The 26,161-nt window shown below is 37.2% G+C and overlaps 1 protein-coding gene across 1 annotated transcript in view; it reads left to right on the forward strand.

Moving 5' to 3' along the window:
• UNC13C (unc-13 homolog C) overlaps positions 1 to 26,161 on the forward strand; it is a gene marked incomplete at its 3' end in the record, with an annotated part of 599,652 nt that overhangs the window by 539,783 nt on the left and 33,708 nt on the right. Inside the window, exons 29-30 of the mRNA XM_081228462.1 lie at positions 3,211 to 3,291; positions 11,367 to 11,514. Coding sequence (XP_081084588.1) covers positions 3,211 to 3,291; positions 11,367 to 11,514 — 229 coding nt within the window. The remainder of the gene's footprint in view (positions 1 to 3,210; positions 3,292 to 11,366; positions 11,515 to 26,161) is intronic.

Below are 26,161 nucleotides of genomic sequence, written 5' to 3' on the forward strand. Positions count from 1 at the left end.
GTCTTGGCTATTGTGAATAGTGCTGCAATGAGCATAAGGGTGCATGTATCTTTTTGAATTGTAGTTTTGTCCAGATATAAGCCCAGGAGTAGGATTGCTGGATTGTATGGCAACTCTATTTTTAGTTTTTTGAGGAACCTCCATCTTGTTTTCCATAGTGGTTGCACCAACTTACATTCCTACCAACAATGTAGGAGGATTTCCTTTTCTCCACACCCTCTCCAGCATTTGTTATTGTAGAGTTTTAATGATGGCCATTCTGATCCATGTGAGGTGATTCCTGATTGTAATTTTGAATTGCATTCCTCTAAAAATTAGTAATGTTGAGCATCCTTTCATGTGCCTGTGGCCATCTGTATGTCTTCTTTGGAAAAATGTCTATTTAGTTCTTCTGCCCATTTTTTGATTGGGTTGTTTGGTGTTCTACTGTTGAGTTGTATGAGCTGTTTGTATATTTTGGAAATTAACCCTTCTCAGTCACATCACTTGCAAATATTTTCTCCCAGTCTATAGCTTGTCTTTTCATTTTGTTTATGGTTTCCTTTTCTGTGCAAAAGGTTGTACATTTTTTTGTTTTTTATTATTGTTTTTAACATCTTTATTGGAGTATAATTGCTTTACAATGGAGTGTTAGTTTGTGCTTTATAACAAAAAGTGACTCAGCTATACGTATACAAATATCCCCATATCCCCTCCCTCTTGCGTCTCCATCCCAGCCTCCCTATCCCACCCCTCTAGGTGGTCACAATGCACCAAGCTGATTTCCCTGTGCTATGTGTCTGAAAAGTTTGTACATTTGATTAAGTCCTATTTCTTGGTTTTTCCTTTTATGTCTATGGCCTTGGAAGACTGACCTAAGAAAACATTGGTACAATTTATGTCAGAATGTTTTGCCTATGTTCTCTTCTAGGCAGAACAGCAAATTTTATAAAGCTGTTTTCCCATATTTTACTAGAATGTCACTTTCAATGTTGTTTTTGTTTTCATTTTAAATCATGGGTCTTTTCATTTTCATGTATTAATTTGAAAGCATATTTGATCCACAGGAAAAGCATCATTTGAAATAATTGTATTGATGAGTAAATTCAGAAATCCTATATAGAAATATTAACAAATGACTACCTTACTTAAAAGAACACAGAAACGAGGAAATTAGAACAATGAGAGAAACTAATTGCTTTTCTCCATGTTATTATGATTTAGGATTAATTCATTAAGCAAACATTTATTCAGATTTTGACATATTCTATATCACTTCATCCTCTGGAACTTTATAATGTAGGTATATTAAGTATGCCCAACTTACCACTATTTTATGGGATCAGATTTATTTGGCATAACATTTTAAAAAAACTGAATACATCTTTATGGACAGGTGACACAATATCAAAACCAGTTAGTAAAAATACATCTGAGACTATGAATTTACTGCAAGCAAGGAGTAACTCATTACAAGACTTTTTCAGAGACTACCTTATTTCAATGAGCTATTGCTAAATCCCAGAAAATCATTTCTTGCAAGAATTGTATTTTTCTGTAGCACTAACATATATTATAATGTATTAGCATCTATTAAAAAATAATCCGACATCAAAAAGCCAGTCAAGATTGATGAAGTCAGGGAGATTTATTTAATATAAAGTAAAGCATTTCTCTCTATAATTTAGCAAAAATTTTCCATCATATTTTTGGATCCCAATGGATAGTTAATATTCTAACTACCTGTTTTTTAAATATTTTAAAAATATTAAATGGACTCATATGTTTGTGTTGAAATCCCTATATCAGAGAAAGAGGCAGTGAGATGCAGAAGTGTATATCATGGATCCAGCATTATACCATGTTTTCAGCAATATTCAGAGGAGTGTGATTCCATTCAAGCATATTGAATCATTTAGGATATGCTAAAGAAGTACAATTCAATTACCAAAAACATATTGAGGGCCTACAGGTGATAATTGCCAACGTAGGCACTGAAAGTCTGCAGAAGTGAGTAAAACATATAGATTATCTTCAGAAAGTCATGGCCTCTACTAAATGACAGAGTAAGACAAAGGCTAGAATAGAAGGATGAGCCACTGTCTGTGACTGTACAACTTGTACATTGCACAAAACTGTCCCACTAAGGGAGTGAATGACGGCCGAGTTAGGGACCATGCAACACTTGCTAAGCTACATGTATTGATGTGCAGCTGTGCCCCGTAGAAAAAGAGGCACCTTTTATTATTGACCAAAAGCACTGCTCCCTTGACCAAGTCATGCATTCTCAGAGCTACATCAGCTTTCCTTCTAATTCACAAAGAGACACTTACATAAGTTAGAATTTAAGCTCCAGGAGGACAAAAGTCTTTCTTTTATGAAACAATATATCTGTCACCTAAAACAGTGCTGGCACATAATAAGCACTCAATAAAATTTGTTGAATGTTGTTGACATAGAATAGTGGATGCCCTGGGAAGATTATATCAATATGGGGGTCAGGAATTTCTAAATTTTTCTTTTAGACAAAGTTCCTTTATTGTTGTCTTCAACTTTCTACCATGATTTCCCTAAAATAGTTTTAAATAAAGAGAGAGTTCATAGTGAACAATGAGGAAAATGCATTGTTAATATGGAAATCAGTTCCAAAATATTGAAAAATGACTTTAAAATATAGAAAATCTCCAGAGCCGAAATCAGTTAATTCTTTAGGAATTTTCCTGGTAATGACTAAGCATTAAGGGTATCCTAGAAAGAAGATAAAATGGGAACATTATACTTAAAGTAGGTTTTATCAGTGATAATTGAATGAGGCTAAAATTTACCTCCTAAATCCCTTACATGATGGACCTTCCTCTGTGTGACAGAACAGAAAGCAGGAATTAAGGTGGAAAAGCTTGGACACACATTTTCCAGGTTTATCTCTTTTTTTTTCTCCCCCTACCATTAGCTTGCAGGTGAAAAATAAAGCCACCTATGAATCAAAGCACTGCTTTTTAAGTAAACATTTAAAAGCATTTTAAAATTTAAACATTCAAAAGCATTTCTTCTTTTGGCAAAATGGATTTTTATTAAATATCTGACAAAATCATCCTCTAAAATGTGTTCATATGAAAAATATCTCAAAAGGGAAATATCTGCAGACAGGGATTATATACAGATTTTGTTTGAAAACAGTTGTTAAATAAATGAACTGGTAATTTTATAAGCAGTTTTTCACTTGTTTTCCAGGAGCACATGATTCGAGAGGATACCAAGGGTCTGACACAGAGACAGTGTGCTATAATGGAGGTGGTCCTGGCTACCATCAAGGTAAGGTTATAGTGTCCCTGGATATGGATCCAGAGTTCTCTGTGTACCCTCAGAGAAAAGTACCCCCAGATGCATGTCTGTAGAACTGTGCCATCCATAGACACAGTAGACAGTTGTACACATACATTCTGGGAGTGTGTCAGACTTAGGCCATACTATGTCATTATTACATCCATATTGCTCTGCCCTTAGAGTTGCTTCCTTTGTCTACCTTTAGAAAATGTGTATGAAATCTATGTTTAACAGGTGTTTTCAAAGAAAGACATGTACCCCCAAAGCCCAGTTAAATAGATACTTCAGGGGACTTAGGGTTAAAAGAATTTCTGTTTGTGTTTTCTATGCTTGCTGAAATGGTTTTGGAAAGATCAATTTTCTCTTCTCTCTTAGTAAGGACAATAATTTAGTTTTCTGCTGAAAAAGCAAAGGCATTGCATTGTGCGCATCAATTTTTCATAGCCAAAGGTTGACCAAAAGTTATTGGATTGTGAGCTAAATATAGGCAGATCTCAAAACATAACTTAGAAGTTCTTTGTTTTCATATGATTCTTTATATACATACATTTTATATTTATATGTGAAAGTTTATTAAAGAGTGAAAAATTAATTCATCTCCTAAATTTGGACTGTGTCCAATGTCTCAATACTTCACTTGGGGAAGCATCTGTTATCAAGGATGTGTGAATAGTGTAGCAAAGAACTGTGAGCTACCACAAGCCATTTTCAGAGCACAGAATAATCTCACTGGATAGAAACAGACACTGCAATGGTAGTCATTAAAACAGAGTTCTATTTGTATAACAATTGGACAGCTTCAAAACACTATTACTTCATGACTTTTGTAGTTTCAGCATTTAATAAGAGGACATCTTTTGCTACTTCAGTGTCAAAAACTGCAAAATGAAATTTGTGAGGTGACTATTTTGTGACACCTGGTGGAAAGTGGCGAGTGTGAATTTCGGCAGTGAGATGACAGTGATGGAATTTCTAAAGATGCAGCCAGAGTATGGGCTGGAAGTGTAAAAATTTTGCAAAATCATTTTTTAAAATGGTAAACATGAAAAAAAGGGAAAAATAAAAAACCTGTTCTTTTTGAAAATAATTTTCAAAAATATGAATAAGCAATGACTGACCCTATGGAGTTATAGCAGCACTGGCTACAAATAAGGAAGTGATAGTAGAAAAAAATAGATTTTTAAAATCAGAATTCAGCCTTCATGGATTTTATAAGGTCAATGGATGACTCTAAGAGAGAACGCAAGAAAAATATATTCTGTGAAAATGTAGAATGGCATTCAATGTACTGACAGACCTGGCTCCTGTTCCTAACCCCAGCATTTCTCTAATTCTTCTTGGTGGGGACAAATGACCACCTCCTGCAGAACTAGTTCTGCCCAAACTCTGGGACAATCCTGATCCCAAGCAGATCCCCCTGATCTACATGTTGACAGCTCAACTATCCCATCTTCCTTCCCAGGTCATCCAATGATAGTTTAGTTCAGCCTCAGCCACCAGACACTTGCCTTGCTCTTTAGAAAAAAACTACTGCCTGGTGTCCAAGATCCAGCAAATGGATCCATGTCATTATCTTGTTCTCCAGGACCAGAGTCTGACCCTGGTCCTTCTGAACCTCAGAGTCTGAGGTCAGGTCTTCAGTCTACTTATTTCCCAACTTTTTCTCTGGGGTCCCCATGCTACACCTGCTTTACCTGCTTTGAGACCCTTTTATCTTTTCTGATTCTGAGATTCGTCCTGACTATACTACAAGGCACTAACTGTAATGTTGACTGCAAAGGAATTCAGGAGAAAGAGGAGTACTACTTAAAAGAATTGTAGGCTCAAGGGCTAGTGATTCAATGTCTGCTGGGAGCCCAGCAAAGGGAATACTGTAAGGCAGAGACTTCATGAGAAAGATATTCTTATACCAAAGCAGTAGATGCTACCCAGGATGCCAAAGACATGATCCTTAATTCCTCTTTAGCTGAATTTAAGCAAATAAGCTGGACATGAGAAAGTGAGAACTAAAGGAAGAGAATGCTATGGAATTTGTAGACTATAGACTGAAACAGTGTTGTGCATTATTTCAATCATCTTTCATATACGTAAATTCTCTCTCCTGATCCTTATAAACATCCTGGGTGTTAGGTACATCAAGAATGATCATTCACATTTTACAGATGAAAAAGCAGAGGTTAAGCAGGTTTAACTTGTTTGCCTAAGGCCACAGAGTTGCTTGTAATTGGCAGAGCTGAGAAAAGATTCCAAACTCTAAAATCAGTGTCCTTGCTTCTATGTTTCATTATTTCACTAAATGTTAACAAGGTGTAGGAAAATGTAGCAAACCAAAACAAGTAATATTCCTACAGAGAGATTAGTTCTTTTTAAATTAAAATACTGTATTTCAATTATTTAGTTTTCTTTTTAATTATTTAAAATAATGTGAAATCCTTCAACCTCTACACAAGTACCTATGAAAATATTAACTTTCTTAAATACTAACATTCTAATTGGACTGGATTAGTCATACCAGGTGCAGGTAGTTTCAATTGTATGTTAAAAGGATAGAACATGGCACAAGAAACAGAATTACAATGATCTTCCACAGCTGGTGTGGTTGGCCTTAGAGACATTACATTTACCTACCAACACTGAGCCAAATCAACAGTATTTGGAAATAAAAGGAGAAAGGCAACATCTCTGAAACAGACAGCTAACAACTTAATCAGTATGTGCAAGCTGCTACAGAGGCCAATGGAGAAACCCTATTTAAAGTTGAGCTTTTGAAGAAGAACTACAATCCTGCAACCTGTGGACCAAAAAACACATTCTCAGAAACTTAGACAAAATGAAAAGGCAGAGGACTATGTACCAGATGAAGGAACAAGATAAAACACCAGAAAAACAACTAAATGAAGTGGAGATAGGCAACCTTCCAGAAAAAGAATTCAGAATAATGATAGTGAAGATGATCCAGGACCTTGAAAAAAGAATGGAGGCAAAGATTGAGAAGATGCAAGAGATGTTTAACAAAGACCTAGAAGAATTAAAGAACAAAAAAACAGAGATGAACAAGACAATAACTGAAATGAAAAATACACTAGAAGGAATCAGTAACAAAATAACTGAGGCAGAAGAACGGATAAGTGACCTGGAAGACAGAATGGTGGAAATAACTGCCGTGGAACTGAATAAAGAAAGAAGAATGAAAAGAAATGAAGACAGCCTAAGAGACCTCTGGGACAACATTAAATGCACCAACATTTGCATTATAGGGGTCCTAGAAGGAGAAGAGAGAGAGAAAGGACCCAAACAAATATTTGAAGAGATTATAGTCAAAAACTTTCCTAACATGGGAAAGGAAATAGCCACCAAAGTCCAGGAGGCACAGAATCCCAAGCAAGATAAACCCAAGGAGAAACACACTGAAACAAATAGTAATGAAAATGACAAAAATTAAAGACAAAGAAAAATTATTAAAAGCAGCAAGGGAAAAACAACAAATAACATACAAGGGAACTCCGATAAGGTTAACAGCTGATTTCTCAGCAGGAACTCTACAAGCCAGAAGGGAGTGGCTCGATATATTTAAAGTGATGAAAGGGAAAAACCTACAACCAAGATTACTCTACCCAGCAAGGATCTCATTCAGATTCAATGGAGAAATGAAAAGCTTTACAGACAAGCAAAAGCTAAGAGAATTCAGCACCACCAAACCAGCTCTACAACAAATGCTAAAGGAACTTCTTTAAGTGGGAAACACAAGAGAAGAAAAGGACCTACAAAAACAAACCCATAACAATTAAGAAAATGGTAATAGGAACATACATATCAATAATTACCTTAAACGTGAATGGATTAAATACTCCAACCAAAAGACACAGGCTTGCTGAATGGATATAAAAGCAAGACCCATATATATGCTGTCTACAAGAGACCCACTTCAGACCCAGGGACACATACAGACTGAAAGTGAGAGGATGGAAAAAGATATTCCATGAAAATGGAAACCAAAAGAAAGCTGGAGTAGCAATACTCATATCAGCTAAAATAGACTTTAAAAGAATGTTACAAGAGACCAGGAAGGAGACTACATAATGATCAAGGGATCAATCCAAGAAGATATAACAATTATAAATATATATGCACCCAACATAGGAGCACCTCAATACATAAGGCAAATGCTATCAGTTATAAAAGAGGAAATCAACAGTAACACAATAATAATGGGGGACTTTAACACCTCTCTTACACCAATGGACAGATCATCCAGACAGAAAATTAATAAGGAAACACAAGCTTTAAATGACACAATAGGCCAGATAGATTTAATTGATATTTATAGGACATTCCATCCCAAAACAGCAGATTACACTTTCTTCTCAAGTGCACACGGAACAGTCTCCAGGATAGATCACATCTTGGGTCACAAATCAAGCCTCGGGAAATTTAAGAAAATTGAAATCATATCAAGCATCTTTTCCTACCACAACACCATGAGATTAGAAATAAATTACAGGGAAAAAATGTAAAAAACACAAACATCTGGAGGCTAAACAATATGTTACTAAATAACTAAGAGATCAGTGAAGAAATCAAAGTGGAAATTAAAAATTACCTAGAGACAAATGACAATGAAAACACGATGATCCAAAACCTATGGGATGCGGCAAAAGCAGTTCTAAGAGGGAATACATAGCAATACAATCCTACCTCAAGAAACAAGAAAAATCTCAAATAAACAATCTAACATTATACCTATAGGAACTAGAGTAAGAAGAACAAACAAAACCCAAAGTTAGCAAAAGGAAAGAAATCATAAAGATCAGAGCAGAAATAAATGAAATAGAAACAAAGAAAACAGTAGCAAAGATCAATAAAACTAAAAGCTGGTTCTTTGTGAAGATAAACAAAATTGATAAACCTTTAGCCAGACTCATCAAGAAAAAGAGGGAGAGGACTCAAATCAATAAAATTAGAAATGAAAAAGGAGAAGTTAAAACTGACACCACAGAAATATAAAGGATAATAAGACACTACTATAAGAAGCTATATGCCAATAAAATAGTCAACCTAGAAGTAATGGACAAATTCTTAGAAAGATACAACCTTCTAAGACTGAACCAGGAAGAATTAGAAAATATGAACAGACCAATCACAAGTACTGAAATTGAAACTGTGATTAAAAAACACAGAAAAGGGAACCCTCCTACACTGTTGGTGGGAATGTAAACTGATGCAGCCACTATGGAGAACAGTATGGAGGTTCCTTAAAAAACTAAAAGTAGAACCACCATATGATCCAGTAATCCCACTCCTGGGCATATATCCAAAGAAAACCATAATTCGAAAAGATACATGTACCCCAGTGTTCATTGCAGCACTATTTACAATAGCCAGGACATGGGAACAACCTAAACGTCCATTGACAGATGAATGGATAAAGAAGATGTGGCACATATATACAATGGAATATTACTCAGCCATAAAAAAGAATGAAATAGTGCCATTTGCAGCAACATGGATGGACTTAGAGATTGTCATACTGAGTGAAGTAAGACAGAGAAAGACAAATATCATATGATATTGCTTGTATGTGAAATCTTTTTTTAAAAATGGTACAAATGAACCTATTTACAAAACAAATAGAGTCACAGATGTAGAAAACAAACTTATAGTCACCAAGGGGGAAGGGAGGAGGGATAAATTGGGAGTTCGGGATTGACATATACACACTGCTATATATAAAATAGTTAACTAATAAGAACCTACTGTATAGCACAGGGAACTCTACTCAGTACTCTGTAATGACCTATATTGTAATGGAATATAAAAAAGAGTAGATATATGTATATGTATAACTGATTCACTTTGTTGTACAGCAGAAACTAACATAACATTGTAAATAAACTATATTCCAATAAAAATTAATTTAAAAATTAGAATATAACTGTGACATTCATGCAGTTATAAAACTTGTCCAAAATATTATTTAACTCATCAATTAATGAGGGAACTAGTAAGATCTTATAACTGGCTCAAAGAAGATTTCCAAGAACCATACATAAAGATAAGCGATGAGGAAAGCTGAAATAAATTTACTAATAGAGGCAAAACAGACCTAGCCACAAAACAGTCATCAGTTGCATCCCACCAGAAATAATTAGTTTGCATTTCTGACAACTCTCAGTTGCCAAGAGATCGTGAAACATCATTGTAGCTGCTGCTCGTTATTCTTCCTGTACTTTACTAATTTAATTCTCCAGCACTTATGCTCAGGTTTGATAAAACTGAAGTTTGTCTGGGAAACATTGAGAGGGAGAATGCCTTCCCCTCCACAGATGCCACCTAGTCCTAGTTCAGTTTATCCCACTGCTCTTTACAGTTAGGGTATGTTATTTCATCTGATACTTCCCTGGGTCATTACATAAACAGAGCTCCAGAGCTCACCCCACCACTCCTCCAGGAAAAACAATCAAGTCCAAGTGAAACCTTCCCCTCTCAATACACTCATTTAATATTTTTCCACTTTAAGTATCGTATCACCTTTCCTAAAGAAAGGAACTCTGATTTTTTTTTCATCCACCAAGGCACCTGAAACAATTCCAGACTCAGTCTTCAATAAATACTTTCTACATGTGAAAATATTTTAACATTTATATAAGAAGATCAAGGTATATAACAAGTTTAAATATTAAATCTTTGTCGACTCTTCAAAAATAAGAAAAAGCTCTTCCCATTTTGCTGTGCCTCCTCTTCATAACCATAGGTAGCTTTAGGTGCAGCTTGTGTTTTCACAGTGCACCAAGCTGGAATGGAATGGAACTGTAAGTGGCCATGGATTTTTCTTTGGGAGGAGGGTGTCTGCAGTTGTAACAAACTTTCTTCAGATCATATCACCATTTCCTACTTCCTCAGGCCTGTTCCCTTAGTCTTCTCTACATTACGGTCTCTGAAATTACACTCAGATGCCTACAAATGCTCAGAATGTGTTTCTACTTAGGGAAGAAAACTAAGGCAATTATGAATTTTCAGTTCACTGACATGTTTCACCTCAAATTTTTAAGAAGTGGGTAGAGGGATAACATATATCCATTTAGGAGAGTGTATCAGAATCATTTGTTGAGCTTTTCCAAAACATGCCATTCTCTGAGAATCCTAGATTGTATGAGGCAGGTTGCAATGAGTGTGTAGTTTAGCATTGTTGGTACAGGGAGAGAGAGAGAACCATTTATCTAACATTAATAGAATACAATAAACACATTATCATCTATAAATGGTTGGGAAATAACATCCTTAGTCCTATCATGTATCTCTAGTGAGCCCTCCAAAGTGATGTCTGTGCTTAATACCTGCAGCATTAGAAATGCTCATATCCCTCAATCACCTCATTTATTGTCAAATATATATGTTCTCTATTATCTTACCTATAAATATTGCAATGCTTTGAGTTTGCTGGATGACAAGAGCAAAAAAAGAAGAAAAAAGAAACTCTGTGTTTCATTGCATTTCTCAGACACAAGGTTCAGGAGATGTTGGATTTCCAAGGACCACTGTGCATCCTCAGGTTGACCTATGTGTGCACCATTGTGTGATTAGATCATGGGGAAGATGGGAGCAGTGGGCACCTGTCCTAGAATTGCAAACTAGTATCTGGAAAATACATGACCAGGAGATACCTTCTTTATGAAATTTGACAACCCTGGATGTTTTTCTCATGTTCTGGAAACAGAAGTCAACAACCAAGTTGACACAGTATCTAAACCTGGCATTCTGTAAGCATGCTGGCCACTGCATCTTCATGATCCCATTTCTTTAACTTAAGTGTTGAATGAGAGGAAACGTCTTAAGCTGCGAGGATCTGATGTCTGTGATGCAGAGCAGCACTTCAGAGATACTGAGGGAACCTGCACTACATGGTGATGACTTGGCAATGGCCATCTGGTGCTATTTCTTTGTATCTACCTCATTTTGATCATACTGTATTATTCCACTTGAACCTCATGATTATGGCAATAAAATCCCTCATCTAATACTTCTTTCTAAATGCCTCTGCTTACATTATTTTTTTTTCTTTTTAGCAATACTTTCATGCAGGAGGAAATGGCCTGAAAAAGAATTTCTTGGAGAAAAGCCCAGACCTTCAGTCTCTGAGATATGCTCTCAGTCTTTATACCCAAACAACTGATGCCTTGATAAAGAAGTTCATAGACACTCAAACCTCACAGAGTAAGTAACACATTGGATGTGAGAATAAGTAAACTGAACACAAGTAAACTTCAACATAGAAATCATTATAAATAATATCTCTAATTTGACTATAATAAATTAAAGCAGCAATAAGAATGGGTAATTATTATTCATAGAAAATTACCCAATCTTTAGCAAATTATTTTATAATTTCAATAACACTGGGATATGTTCAATACTAAAACTATATTGAGTGGTTGACCTTTGCTGTTGATTCTAATTTCATAAAATTTAGTAGACCCTAGTTTTGAATATCCATAACTGTGATATTCTCAACTTAGAACAAGAGTTAGTGTTTGTTGGTCTTGGTAACTTCCAAAGTAAGAGCATAATTCCCCAAATCCTGACTTCAAATGCAAAAATCTCCTGCTATCAGGTTTTCAGGAGGGCAAGCTCATTTAATCCTAATTTTATATGAGAAAAATTCTAACTTTTACTTCGAAATGAGCCAAGAGCCAAGTATTTTATTGGAAACTCAGATCTGTGTCATGTGGCAAAGTTCCCACCTCATAAGCTTCTAGGATATTACTGTTAAACAACCTTTCTTTCAAGTTGCTTTGTGATTTATTATATTTTGGTAATTCCATGTATTTAAGATCTGGCATTTCTGAGAGATTATTGAAAATGTCCCTTTGAGTCAAAAAAAAAAAAAAGCCATATGCAGGCTCAAACTCTAGAACATAATAAATTGCCTCCCAGATATAATAAAAAGAAATAAGAGGACACTATCTTCATTCATGAGAGCTCCTTCAAAGGAAGCATACGGATCTTTTTCCTCTGATGAAAATGCTCCAGACTTGTTATGTTTTGTCATGGATATTTTCATTTTTCCAATTACATGGAAGATAATGCCAAGGTAGGTAGGGGCTAGGTAGGTGTTTGACCTGTCTTTAATATTATTCTCTGTGCTTTCTGATAGTTTCCGACTAAATGCTATAAATACTCCTTTTAATGTGATCTTCAAACCCAGCTTACATTTTAGGATGGTTCCAGAAAGGAGAAAAGAGTTGAGTCATAAAGCCTTGTCAAGATATACATTACTCCTTGAACCCATGATCCCTCAACGTTTTCTAAACTGTGTAAATATGAATGCAATTCTAACACATCTTATCAGAATAGTGTCATTGCTTTATTCCCAAAGAATGTGAGTGTATTAAAACTTAGCTCTGCTTTTATAGGTATACATTATGTGTATATACACACAACCCATGTTTCAACATAGATGTTACACCAAAAAAACTTCATATGTGTATCAATTTTGGTGTATGGGATTTGGCACATGTGTTGATTTTCTTTTGTATGAATTGTTTGGCAACATCAAAAAAAATAGCGGGGGGAATAAGAGGATTCATAATCCTAATAATCCCTGATGACATAACTTATTTTCATCTTGGTCTTTCTTTTTCTTTTTTTACTCCCCTTTTCTGGCTTTTTCTAAGTACACAATTTTTTTTTTGCATAATTGAAATTGGTAGGCTATGGATATGAAATGGCTTGCCTTTTCTCTGATAGTTACCTTCAACCATGCTGGGTGGAAACTATTTCCATCTCCTCCCTCCCTCCCTTGTCATCCCTCCAACTGCCCCCCAGCCCAGCATGATCAGGCCCAAAGGACCTGAGGTGTGAAGGGGACTTGAAGTGCCCTTTGCTCCCCCGTCCCCATCATCTTCTAGACCCCTCTGTGCTTCAGGGTTTTGGGGGCAGACACTGAAGAGGAGGAGGGCAGTGTCTTTCATGCCCGTGCGTACAGTACCTGCTTCCTGAGGGCCCCATGCTAGGGATCCTCCCATCTGCTCAGCTCCCTTCAGGGAGCCCTCAGTTCTTGCCTCCTGCAGCACCTACTGTGGCTTCCTGCTCCTTGAGTGTCTGCTCCTAGTGTCCAGCCCTCTGGAATGGGGTCCCAGCCAGAAGGCTGCCGCCCAGCTTCCTCCAGTGGGGCCCACCGCAGCTCCTATATGCTTTCCACGTCTGTGGTGATAATGGGGACTTCTTCACTGTCACCTGCCCTATCTCTACAATTCTCCTTTATACCTGCTCAAATACTTGCTTATACTTTCAAACTGGGGGGAGAGGAGGAGGAAGAGAGAAACACTGCTGTCTAACAAATCATAACCATTGTTCAATCAAAAACAGAGGCGAGCCAAGTCTCATCAATTAAAGGATGCAGTGTTTCTGAGTTTTTATCCAATTCCTTTCTTCCAATTCTATCACAATCCTATTGCAATACTCATTACCATAGACTGAATAATCAAGTTAGCAACAGCACCATATCCCTTATAAAATAGGGAAAGGAGAGATAGAGGAAAATTCACTGAATGTTAGAATTCTGTATGACGTACCCCAAAGTAGAACATATTAAAGGATGCAATCCCCATTTCTATAACAGTCCCTAAAGTCATGGGTTGTATGTATGACTTCCAAATGCCCGGGGCCAGCCCATATTTCCTTTGGCTTCTAAGGAACCTCAGCTTCCAGGGTTCTTTAACTGACAGAGAAACATAGAAAAGTTGAATTCTCGAGGGTCTTATTTACATGGGCTGCTCTACTCTTCTATGAACATTTGACACGAGGTGTGTTGAAAGAGAGGAACTTGGGAGGCACCCCTTGGATTCCTTTTGTATCCTCCCTACAGATGCGCATTTACAATTAATAGTAGGATCAACTCTCCCTTTTTTGTGCCTGCTATCCTAGTATCAGGAAGAGTCCAAAATGACCAAATGAAGTCTCAGTTTCCAGTGTAAATATTGTTGCAATTATTCAAATAATTTTCTAGAACTTGGCTCAGTACCAAATACCCGTGAATATTTATTATGTTTAATTTTTGTTAATCTAATTTATAGTTTGTTAATACAATTTAGAAAGACCATACTGGTGTTATGGTATCTTTCAAATATAAAATTTGAAATGGGAGCTAGTGCTGTACACTGCAAACCCCTGCTACCCTCTGCCTGAGGAGCCCCATTCAGGGTATGCTGGGCTGTCAGACAGTTAATCCCCAGGAAGCAGCCCTCAACCAGTGAAAGATAGGAAGCTGGCAGATTAAAAAACAGACAGAACATCAGCTTCCTCAGTTGGGACAACTCTAAAATGAATTCTACACAAACTCCAGAGTTCCCCTGTGAGATGAAGCTTCATCCCTTCAGGGAGGATGCCTTCCCAGATGGACCATTCACCATGGAATGCCTGTCTCAATTTTCTGCTCCCGGGGGAACCCAAATCCAGGGTCACACTGCTGGAAAGTGAGGATCCAGATTCCAGGTCAGCTCCTCTAGATCTAAATCCTGTGGTCTTAACCATTATGCCTGCATCTTCTTGATGCTAATTAAATTATAAAGGCCAAATACCCTGAATGAATTTTTCCCCATTACTTGAGCTTTTTCTCTCACAATTTCTTAAGTTAGGAATGCAGAACTAATTAGAGAAACTCAGCTTATAAAGTAGTGAACATTATTTGGAAACAAATTTTACCTATTTCATTTACCTTATGACTGACAAAACACAAACTGATTTCTTGTCTCCTTCATTTCTAACTCATACTCTACAAGTATTAATGAATCATCATTCAAGTGTTACTTAATCAACATGTTGTGTAAAAGAACTTGGAATCCTTTAGAAATTTAACTGTGCTTTTTAAGGCATCCATATTTTGTTCTCATATTCTCATAAAATCTTCCCTTACAACATTTTCTTCTTTCCCTCTCTCTTGTTAAAATGTTCTTTCACATCTCTTTCTCCTTTCTGTTTTTTCCTGATCTGTGTTAGCAAATTAATTGTAACATTAAATATATGGTGAAAAAATGAATAATCAATGAATTATTTTTCACTGTCTTCAAATTGAAAGACATACTTTCTTTAAAAATATTTTTAATTCAGTTTTTACATAAATGGGCTTGTGAGTATAGAAAAACCTGCTATATATTGCTCACTTATGCTTTATTTTATTCCCTTGCTCCATTCTCTCCATTTTCGCCTTCCTTTCCTCTTTCTTTGATCTCTATTTAGAATAGATTTAGATGTCCTCTTTCTCCAGTAATAAAAAAAAAAAGGGATAGAGTTTCATTAGAAATTTATGAGCACAGAGTTCAGATGAAATCCATCAGTTTGGAAAAACACTGTCTTCTCTCCTCTTTCTATTCCAAATATTGGAAAATAAACAAATGCCAAATGGATAGAGAAGTATTCTTAAGTCCTCAAGTGAAACTGAGAGTTCAGTTTATAAGAGTATCATGTTTATTAGTATAGCAAGGTACTGCAGTAAGAAAACACCATATTATCCTGCATTCACTTAACAAATATTTACTGAGCATCACCTCTGAATAAAGTCCCATACCATGGGGCATATATTCAAAGCTGAACATAGTGTTATGTACACTGGGTGCTCTAATATGGTGGTTCTCGAGCAGAGGTGAATTTGTCCCCCCAGGGCAAATAATTACAAATATCTGAAGAGCTTTTGTTGTCTCATCTGGGAGTGGTGGTCATGTTACTGGTGTCTAGTGGGTGGAGAACAGGGAGGCTGCTAAAAGTCTTACAGTGCACAGGACAGTCCACAACAAGAAGTTATCTAAAGTCTCCAGGTAGCAATAGTGCTGAGGTTGGGACACGCTGCTCTAATACTAGACTGAAACAACATGAGAAGTGTTGTGACATGTCATGTTAGAAGAGGGAAAAATTTGCCTTGGGAAGACCGGAAAAGCAGAACAGTCAGTGGGAAAACTGAGTCATGAGGAGGTAGAAAGAGGAGAGCATTCTGGATTCAGAAACTGTCCAGGAAAGAATATACTTGCATTCTTAATTTTAAAATCCCAACATATCAAGCATATCCACAGTATATTTTTATGAGGAAAAAATGTTTATTTTGTTTTTAAAGCAAAATTCACCATATCACCACTAATAGATAGGGTTAAAAAGTACCTTAGAGTTCCTTGCACTGTTAACTATTTTGTGTAACATTAGTAGAAATTATTTTAATATTTAAAGTAATTACCATGTTCTTCTCTTGGAGTTGGCCCTATGGCTTAAATTGGGTAGTTAGCTTGAAAATTTATCCTTTTTTATTGTGGTTTCTCAAAAATGTGTTACTTACAGTTTTGGAAGCTGGTACAAAATTCATTTCTTAAATCTTAATTACAATATTCATCATCATTTTTGAAAAAGCTTCTCTAACAGCTATTTCATTATACCAAGGGCTCTTTGAATATTTCATGCAATAGCAGACAGTGAAAAATGTATAAAACTTTAACATATTAAGTAGAATTCTTTTCAATGGATAACACAATTTGGAATGAGTCACAGAATGATTGATTGCTGACCTATCCTGTGTCATATTCTGTTTCCTTACCTGAGCATTTATTACAGCTTGAGGAACCTAAATCTAAAAAGCTTTAAAGACACAGGGGATTTTTTATGTCTAAGTTACAAATGGCTCATAAAGCAAAAAAAAAAAAAAAGACTGTATATATTAAAATATATGAAGTGAAATGTCTTTATTCTATAATCTGTCCTTTTTTAACTTTTTATGAGCAATATCTTTGAGTCCTTGCTTATTTGAAATTTCTTAAAATTTAAATCAGATCATTTTGGTCATTATAATAACTTGTTTCCTGCTAAAGTAGAGTATAATATATTTTAATCTGAAATGTAAATCAGATAGCTACTGACTCACATTTTGAATCTACGAATATGCTTCAATACATTCAGTATGTATAAAGCATTAATTATCTCTAATTATGGTCTTCAAATTACAAAAGATATGTCCATAAGAAGAAAAGAAACCCTGTGTGAAGTGGTTCACTGTAGAAAAGGTCTCTTCTTATCAGAAATGTAGAACTTAACATTAATAATATTTAGTTGGCAGAAGAGCTGGCATCAAAATAAAGAGATTAGCCTTTAGGCCAAGGGCCACAGCTGAAACTTCACCTTGATGCCACCTATGGGAGAAAATGCTGAGGAATGTCTTCAGGGTAAATAAAGTTCATTTAGCCATCTTCAATTTAATACTGATTTGAAAGCACAGTCAGAAGTGGTCTCTCATTTTAGCTAATAAGCCTTTCAGAGATCACCAGAATCCCCTCCAACACATCTATGCCCCTGTCTTATCCCTGGGGCGGTGGGATTCCACTAGCTAGCACTGCCTTCTAAGACAAGAGGTTAGCATTTCTTATGCAGTGGAAAAATTGAGAATTTATGCAATTTGGCTCTTCAAATATTACAGTTGGTCTGATGACATTCAACTCTGGGTGAGGCTCTTCAGTGCAGTCAAAAAGCTGTACACAAATAACTTTAGTAGGAGTGGTGATGTGATACGGTCTGAGCACACTGAATCCTTTCCCAAGGTAGAAATGTGTTAGATAAGGTTATAGTAATGCTGAGCAATACTGGGCACTGAAAGCAAGTTGTCCACCACTGTACCAGTCTTCCCATCCAGTCCTGTGAGGTGAGTAACTTCATCCATGCTTGTCAGGTTAAGAAATGAGTCACAAATAGATTAAGAAACTTGCTAAAGTCATATAGATAAGTGGCAGAGACAGCACCCTTCCCACTATTTCACACTTATTTTAATCAGCAAAGAAAGCAAAATGTATTATTACTTCCTACACCCACCCCGTGCTTTCTTCTCCATAGTTTTGAGTAATTGGGGTTACACGTCATACTTCTTACTTCTCATTGGTAAGACTAAAGCTCCCTTCTGTTCAGGAGATAATCTTTCAGTTGGTATCTTTTTCACATCAGCAACAAACTCTATCCCCGAACGTCTTCCTTGCTTCCCAGTTTCTTCTCATTCTGGCCCCAGTTACTGGGCAGACTTAGTGGCCAGGGCATCTTTGAATGTTAATTGGAAGTAACTGTACTGTAGTAATCTAAGTTGAAAATAAGAAAATGCATCCTGCTTTCCAAAAGCCCTTTCTAACATAGGCTGATTTCACTCCTCTAGAGTCTACTGTGTGTGTGTGGTGGGGGATGTAGGGGTGTGTGTGTGTGTGTGTGTGTGTTTAGGCTATTGCTGCTTTGGTCTTTCTTCTCTTTTCTACTCTTCTCACCCTTGTCCCCCACCAACAGAAAGATCATTTTGTAACACTCCCCTTGCACATAAAGTCATATCATGAGTGCTAATCTACATTTCTCTCTTCTCCCGATGTAAATCCTAGAAGACAGGGCCTTGCTTACTCATCCCTCAAATCTAAGTGCTCAGTATAGTGCTGGATACAAAGTAAGTGCATTAGTGAATTTTAGAAAAAAATAAATGCCAGGAAATTAAATGCAGAAAATTTTAAATTGTGTGATATGACACAGTCCTCATATTTGAACTGATGCCATTACAAATCTTTATTGAAAGCAAGTATATTTACAGCCCAAAAGAGAGGGAGAGAGAAGAGGGAGGAGAGAGAGAGAGAAGTTTAAAGTTTGATGGCTGATAGTTTTCAGTAGTTTCTGTACAAGGTAGAAGATAGTAAGTGCCACTGGAGAAATACAAAGGGCTATATAAAGTTAGATGGAGAGAATAAGATCACGCATTTGTATTAAACTCTTGAAATCACCATGTGTTATTCCATCTGTTACATGAACTTAAACATTACCAGGAAAAAAATGAAATACACTACTGTGTTCAGTTTAGGTCACAGATATATTCATATACCCTTTCATTTGACTCAGTTTTAGGAGCATTTTCCATGTGCCAGCCTTTGTGTTAGATGCTAGTTAAAACTACAATGAAAGGCTGTGCTGAATATCTTCCATTTGCCCCTTCTAATCCACCCTACCTTCTCCCTGGGGCTGGGGCATATTGATTACAACAATAGACTCTCTTACTCCTTGTTTCCCATTGGGTTCAGCCAGTAGGGAGCCCCTGCAAAGCTCTGGGGGAGGAAAGAGTGAGGTAAGGTATTCATTCTGTCCGCTCCCTCTGGGCATGATCCATTCATTCAAGCTGACTTTGTCCTTTGACTCTAAGCCTCTCAAAGTTGCCTTCCCTAGAAGACTCTCCTGTGGACCACTGTAGCGACTTCCGCCCCTCAGGCTTTAGGGATTATGGATATTAACAGCCCCACTATCCCTCGTGTTTTCCCTAACCCGCCACCTAAACCTTCACAGTCTCTTTCCTAAGCAACCAAAATTACCCTAATTTGAGTTTCCATCTGTTTGCTAATGATACCCCGATGCATACAAAGGCAGATTTTCATGGCTTTGCTAGGTTTTTCTTCCATGCCAACTCGGGTCATCAAAGATCAACATTTTAAAATAAACAAATCAAGCATCAGAATAATTATCTTTGGAATGAGAAACAGAAAACATTGCATTTTGATGACTGAGCTACCCAGAATGAACGGAAGAGTCTATTAGCTTTTCACTCACAAGAATATTTCCATTATACCCTGGCCAAGTCAACAAAATCCCAGCTCCCACTTTCTCATAATGCAGTTTATCTTGCTCAGTTTCATCTCTGAAAACTGGAAATCAGATTGAGACAACTGGGAGCCACTGGTGAAATATGCAAAGTTTAAGAGCCTTCATAGCACAGACTAAGCAGGTGTTTGTTGTATGTCATGTAATGGGGAAATTATCATTCTTTGTGCGCTTATCTAAGTATGCATATTTCTAGGTCAGAAAAAGGGTACATTCATTATTGCTTCATTCATTTTTTAGCATAAATAGTTGAAAGATTAATTTTTCCATAACACTACCCATACAACTGCGTGTAAGGGAAAGGTATCTTTTCATTTCTCAAATGGGTGAGAACTAGATCTCATTCCAAGACTATGCAGAATATCAGTGGTATTAGAACACTGCTTTCTCACTTAAGTACTCTCTGTTAGTTGCATCTTAAAGGCTAAGTTAGATTTAAACAATTCTGAAAATGAGTAATGTGCATATTTTTCTAAAATTAAACCAAAAATTAAATGAAATAAAAATTATTTTGTTTCTAAAAACAAACAACAACAAAAAGCACTTAACATTGGCATTACATTCAAAGATCTAACCAATAACCACTCACACTTGGAGTTTACTATAGTTTATAAGCATCTTCAAATACCTTTTTCTCACCTGGCTCTGAGAACAGCCCTGCAAAGTCAGACAGAGGTCTTTGGATTATTGGTCTGATATTCCACACTGCATCTGGGTGCTCTTTTGAGATGGTCATTTCACCCAAGAGCAGTAGATGCCATTGAAGTGATTTGAGCAAGGGTACAGGGTGCAGAAAAAGACTGAAGGGAGACAAGTCAAAAGAAGGCAGCCAGGTTGGAGGCTAGGCTGTGTGAATAACTATGGAGACATGTGAGCAGGTTCAAGATGTATTTCAGCACTCTAATAGGCATGAGCTGGTGAAATAAATCTTGTCAAATTAATAGAAATTTAGGATAATAAATTTCTTTTATAGGGTATTAAAATAAAGCAATATTTACTTCTGTGTGGTGAAATTACGTTTTTTTTTCTGCCTGCTTATAATTTTCTGCACTTTCAAATGATCAAAGAATGTCCAGGCATTTCTGTTGAATCATAATTTTAAAAGAAATATGTGAAGAACACACTTTGATCTGCAAAGTAAATTAGTTTCATTGAATACCAAGGTATAATCAGTTCAAGGTGGTAGGTTTTAATGTCTTTCAAGGCCTTGGATTTAAATCTGTGGGATGAAATAAACAGCCCAATTAAACCTTCTCCTTACGATTCAAAGGATCTCAAAATTGCTCTGTTGGTAGGAGAATTTTACAGAGTATGAACTACACATACGTGTTATATTTACAAACATATATATGCTATATGTGTATATGTAATTTATTTATAAATCTTATTTTATGAAGAAAATGACCAGAGTAATTGTGTAATGCATTGATTAAAATTAAGCAAATGCTAAATCAGTGATAAAACAGGTATTCTTAAAATTATCTAACACTTTCTTATTATGGGTAATTATGATATTCTTCAATGTTTTTGTTATTGTTGTTATTTTTGTTTTAGGACTGATTAGAAAGTGAAACAGAGGTTAGAATCAGTTGTTGGGAATATTATGGAAATGCTGACAAACTGAGATGTCAGAAAAACATTCTTCAAATCACTGAGTCAAGAAAGCAAAACACAAGACAATTTCTCTGGATCCTCTGAGCCGTAACATCTGTTTTTATTCACTGAGAACAGGTTTCTGTGACCAGTGGGTTCAGTAGCATTAATTGAAAATTGCAGACTATTGCTTTACAACCTCTATGTGCCCTTTATAACTAACTTCCAAGAAAAGATATGGGATGTTTTCTCCTTTGGTTATCCCGTGGCACTAGAAGTTAAGCCTTGCTATTCAGTGTTTGATTTATCTTAGAAAAAGAAATAAGAACTGTGTTAAGTAAAATGGAAATAGCAAATCTCAATCTTTAAAGGTTGAAAGTCAAGCATGTATAAACCTCTGGCATAAAGGTCTCTGCTTATTTATGGAGAAGAAGGGGCAAGAAATTGGTATGTTGGTTAAAACAGGGAAATGGGGAACCATGAAGTCATGGCCCAAGCATCTGCTCTACCTCTGCTTGGCTATATGACCTTGAGACAAGTCACTTAACTTCTCTAAGCCTCAATTTTCCCGTCTGTAAAGTGGATAACACAGCAATTCCAAAGTCCACTGGGTCCTGGAAGGATCACAATAGTAATACACATGAAGTGCTTAGTGCACAGCAACCTCTCAATAAATGTTAATTTTTAGTGCATCACTGGCATTGGACACACTGTCTAAAAAGTACCTCTTTCTTTTACAAACATGAACAGAGAGGAACTGTCTTAGGATGCAGCTCTCTGAGCAAGGAAGCTAATAGTCAATCACATGCTCCTCTGTGAGCTGTACCTCGTTACCAAGGGGCTCTCAGAGTGACTGAGAAACCTACCACACTGACACATGAAGGATTCACACCTTCAGTTTCTATGGACTTCTTCTCCATACACGCCATGGTTGTCAAATAATTGTATATTTTTTGAACACTTGGTATATGCACAAAGTGCTATGCTGGTAGGAGACACAGGGAAAACTCTCTGCTCCAAGGAGCTTACAATGAAGCTAAAAACAACTGCCTGAGAGGGAAAAAGCATCACACAAGGTAGCTTACGCTAAATACCAGGTGAATCTAAAGGCCAAGTACTAAGGGCTTTCAAGTAGGGAGAAATCACTGTGGGCAGGAGAGTTGGGAGGGTTCAGAGAAGCGTGGCTCAAGGTGGGCTTTGACAAATGTCTGAAGTTTAGATAAGAGGAGAAGAGGAGGGCATGTCTGCAAGGCACAGAGTCCACATCTACAAGAAATACTTCTCAAAGTGGAGTCCCAGGAGTAGCAGTGTCAGGGCCTCCTGGTGTGTCAGCTCAGACCACAGTAACAGAATGCCACAGACTGGGTGGCTTAAACCAAAGAATTGTATTTTCTTATACTCCTGGAGGCTGAAGGTACCAACAGATTCAGTTTCTGGTGAGAGCCCTCTTCCTGGCTTGGAGGTAGCTGTCATCTCCTGGTGTCCTCACATGGTAGAGAGAGCACACTCTCTTGGTGTCTGTTCATATAGAGACCCTAATCCTGTTGGGTCAGGGCCCCCCCACTCTTATGACCTCATTTAACCTTAATTACTTTCTTAGAGGCCCTGTCTTCAAATACAGTCACATTAGAAGTTAGAGCCTCAATATATGGACTTTGAAAGGACACAAGCATTTGGTCCATTAACACTTGAGAACTTGTTAGGATTACAAAATCTTAAGCCTCACCCCCAGTGCTGAGTTAGAGACTCCAGGTTTAAGGCCCAAAAGTCCGTGTTTTAACCAGCACTCCAGTTAAACTGAGTTTGAGAACCACTGGAGTAAAGGGTCTGTAGGGAGGAGTGAATGGAGGGGAGATGGAAGAAATAGGTTATGATCAGAACTTGGAGAGCTTTGAATGTCAGGCCCAGGAGTGTAGAGATTGACCTGCAGTCAGTGTGAGGCCAGAAGAAAGGGGAGGTCAACAGACTAACCTAAAGGACTCATGCTATGCCATCTACTTTTGCATAGGAGGGAAGGAAGAAAGGAAGGAAAGAATGCAGAAAAGAAGAGAGGGATGGAGAGAGGAAGGGAAGGATGGAGAAAGGGAGAGGAAGAGGAAAGGGAAGGGAAGGAAACCTCTTGGTAAATAGTTTTGCAGTTTAAATATTTACAGTCTAAATGCAGTAATAGCAGGAACAGACAAGAAGGGATGAATATGAGAAACATCATGAAGGAAGAAACTACACGTCATTACAAAATAAAGCAAGCAAAGGAGAAAGAGTGGTAAACTTAAGTAACGTGTAGATCAGTGAAACCTACCGCTAAGCAAAATGTAGAAGTGTTGATGGGGAGCTGTTTTGATGTAAGTGATAAATTCAATTTTATTTATGTCAGTGTTAATAGCAGGACATACAAGGGACTGTGTCCACTGGGCAGATGGGAAAGGTAGTGGAGAGAGTGGTTGGTACTTCAACTACATTCAGGAAGTGATTCCTGAATCCTGGGGAGAGGGTGCAAGCTCTGAGGAAGAGCACAGGGCAAGGGAGGATAAGCGAAATCACGGAGCAAGCCACCATTCAGAGGGGAAAGTCGTGACCAGGAAACAGAAGGTGAAGATCAGGGCAGGGTAAATATCAGTGGCATTTAAGCACTTTTGCTACTAGCACCTTAAAAGGTCTCTGAGCCTGAGCACTTCAGAAGGGACAAGTTTATAGCTCCTTGTGAGTCCTGTGGGTAAATCATCATGCTCGTGACAAGGGCCAACTAGGAAAAATATGAATTATGAGCATCACTGCTATTAGCCTGAAAAATATGAATTATGAGCATCACTGCTATTATCCTACTGTTAAACTGGGTAATGGCCTTCAGTACCATCAGAAAGACCTAAGGGTGTTGACCATTTATATGTACTTAAGAAATGTGTTAATTACTTCATTTTGGGTTTCTGTAACAATAAACGTGTGGTTCTCAAACTTTAGTGCACATGAGAATCACCTGCAGGGCTCATTAAAACACAGACTACTGGGCCTCACTCTTACAATTTCTGACTCATTAGGTCTGGAGATGGGTCCGAGAATTTGCATTTGTAACAGGTTCCCAGGAGCTGCTGATGCTCCTGGTCCAGGGACCACACTTGGAGAACTGTTGTTAAGGCTTACATAGAGGCACGCCCTATAATGACGCCACCTGTAGCTCATTCAAGGCACTGGCTGCAAACAATAATTTCAGGCAATTTTTTTAGTGTTTCCAGGCTGAAACCTCTAGATAAGAGCACTGGAGAAGCAATAAGAAGAAAGTATGGAGTCAATAAAAATGTTTTTTTCCAAATGAAAGTATGTGCTTTACAGCCTCAAAGGAAGAACCTCATGTAGACCACACACACACACACACACACACACACACACACACACAGACACACACACACACACACACACACCCTTAAAGGTAAAATACAGAAAAGTCTTTATGAAAGAAAACAAAAACACTTCCTTCTTGGCCAAAGTGGACATTCAGGCCTGCATATTTTCCTCACATTCCCCTCATATTTTAGCTTTCACTTCAAATGACATTGCCTTTTTAGTATACTGGAAGAACATAGAAACTTGACTCCTGCCTGTGACTCCATACAAAAGGGGTTATTTTCAACTACTTTCAGTTCAGTTTTTGTTCATGAACAATATGATGTGATTGAAAAGCCAATTTCTATGGGAAAACTTGGCCGTTTACGTTAGTGTTTATAATGTAAAATTTTGTGATCGGTTTAGAATACATTAGATCCTCTAGCTCTAAATTGCATGGCTGTCTTATATGCGGTTATACCTCATTTCATTTTCCACTGGAAGTCATTTCATTCCCTTGGTTTATAAACACCTTGAATTCTCTTTAACTGAAAAGACAAGGTAACTTGATAGAGCATCCCCCTTAGCAATAATAACCCCCAAGGTAGAATCAAACTAAGCAGAGCAAAACTATAGGCATCATGTCCTACATCATTCAAGAAAGGAAAGAAAATGGTGCTGAAAGGCAGGAAAGCCACTATGAAGACATTCAAAAGAATAGATGAATAGACGGATGTACTGGAAATGCAAATGAAGAATGTCAATTTTTCTTTTCCTTTGGAGTAGGCCAGTTTGGAAATTAGCAGGCAAAAAGTTGCAGTTATTTAGATGGCAAGGCTAGTGAATCCTAGACAAACAGGGTCCAAATGTCCATTATACAAAGCATACCTGTGTATCCTACTTGATCCTCTCAGTGATCCTATAAAGAACAGGGGACTATATGCATTCTCCAATGAGAAGGCAGGTCTTCAGGGTGAGATTGGGTGACTTGTAAGAGTCACATCAATATTAAGTAGTAGAACTGGGCTCAACTCCAAATTCTTCAAACTGTAAACACAGGACATTTTTCACTAACCAGCCCACTAACCAAAGCTTTTATCGGAAAGCTGATTTTTCTAACATTTAGAGTAATGCTCTGGACATATGAGTAAAACCAATTTTGGCCCACAGTCATTACGTCTTGTCATTAGCCTACCATTAGTAATCTATATGAGCAGCAGAATTAAGATGTAATAAAGTCTAATAGAACCTCTTATTATTTGTGTGGATACAACAGTAACTGAGATGGGTAACTATAGACATTAATTCAACA

Source organism: Mesoplodon bidens, assembly GCF_964165515.1.
Source record: "Mesoplodon bidens genome assembly, chromosome: 3".
NCBI classification, from domain to species: domain Eukaryota; kingdom Metazoa; phylum Chordata; class Mammalia; order Artiodactyla; family Ziphiidae; genus Mesoplodon; species Mesoplodon bidens.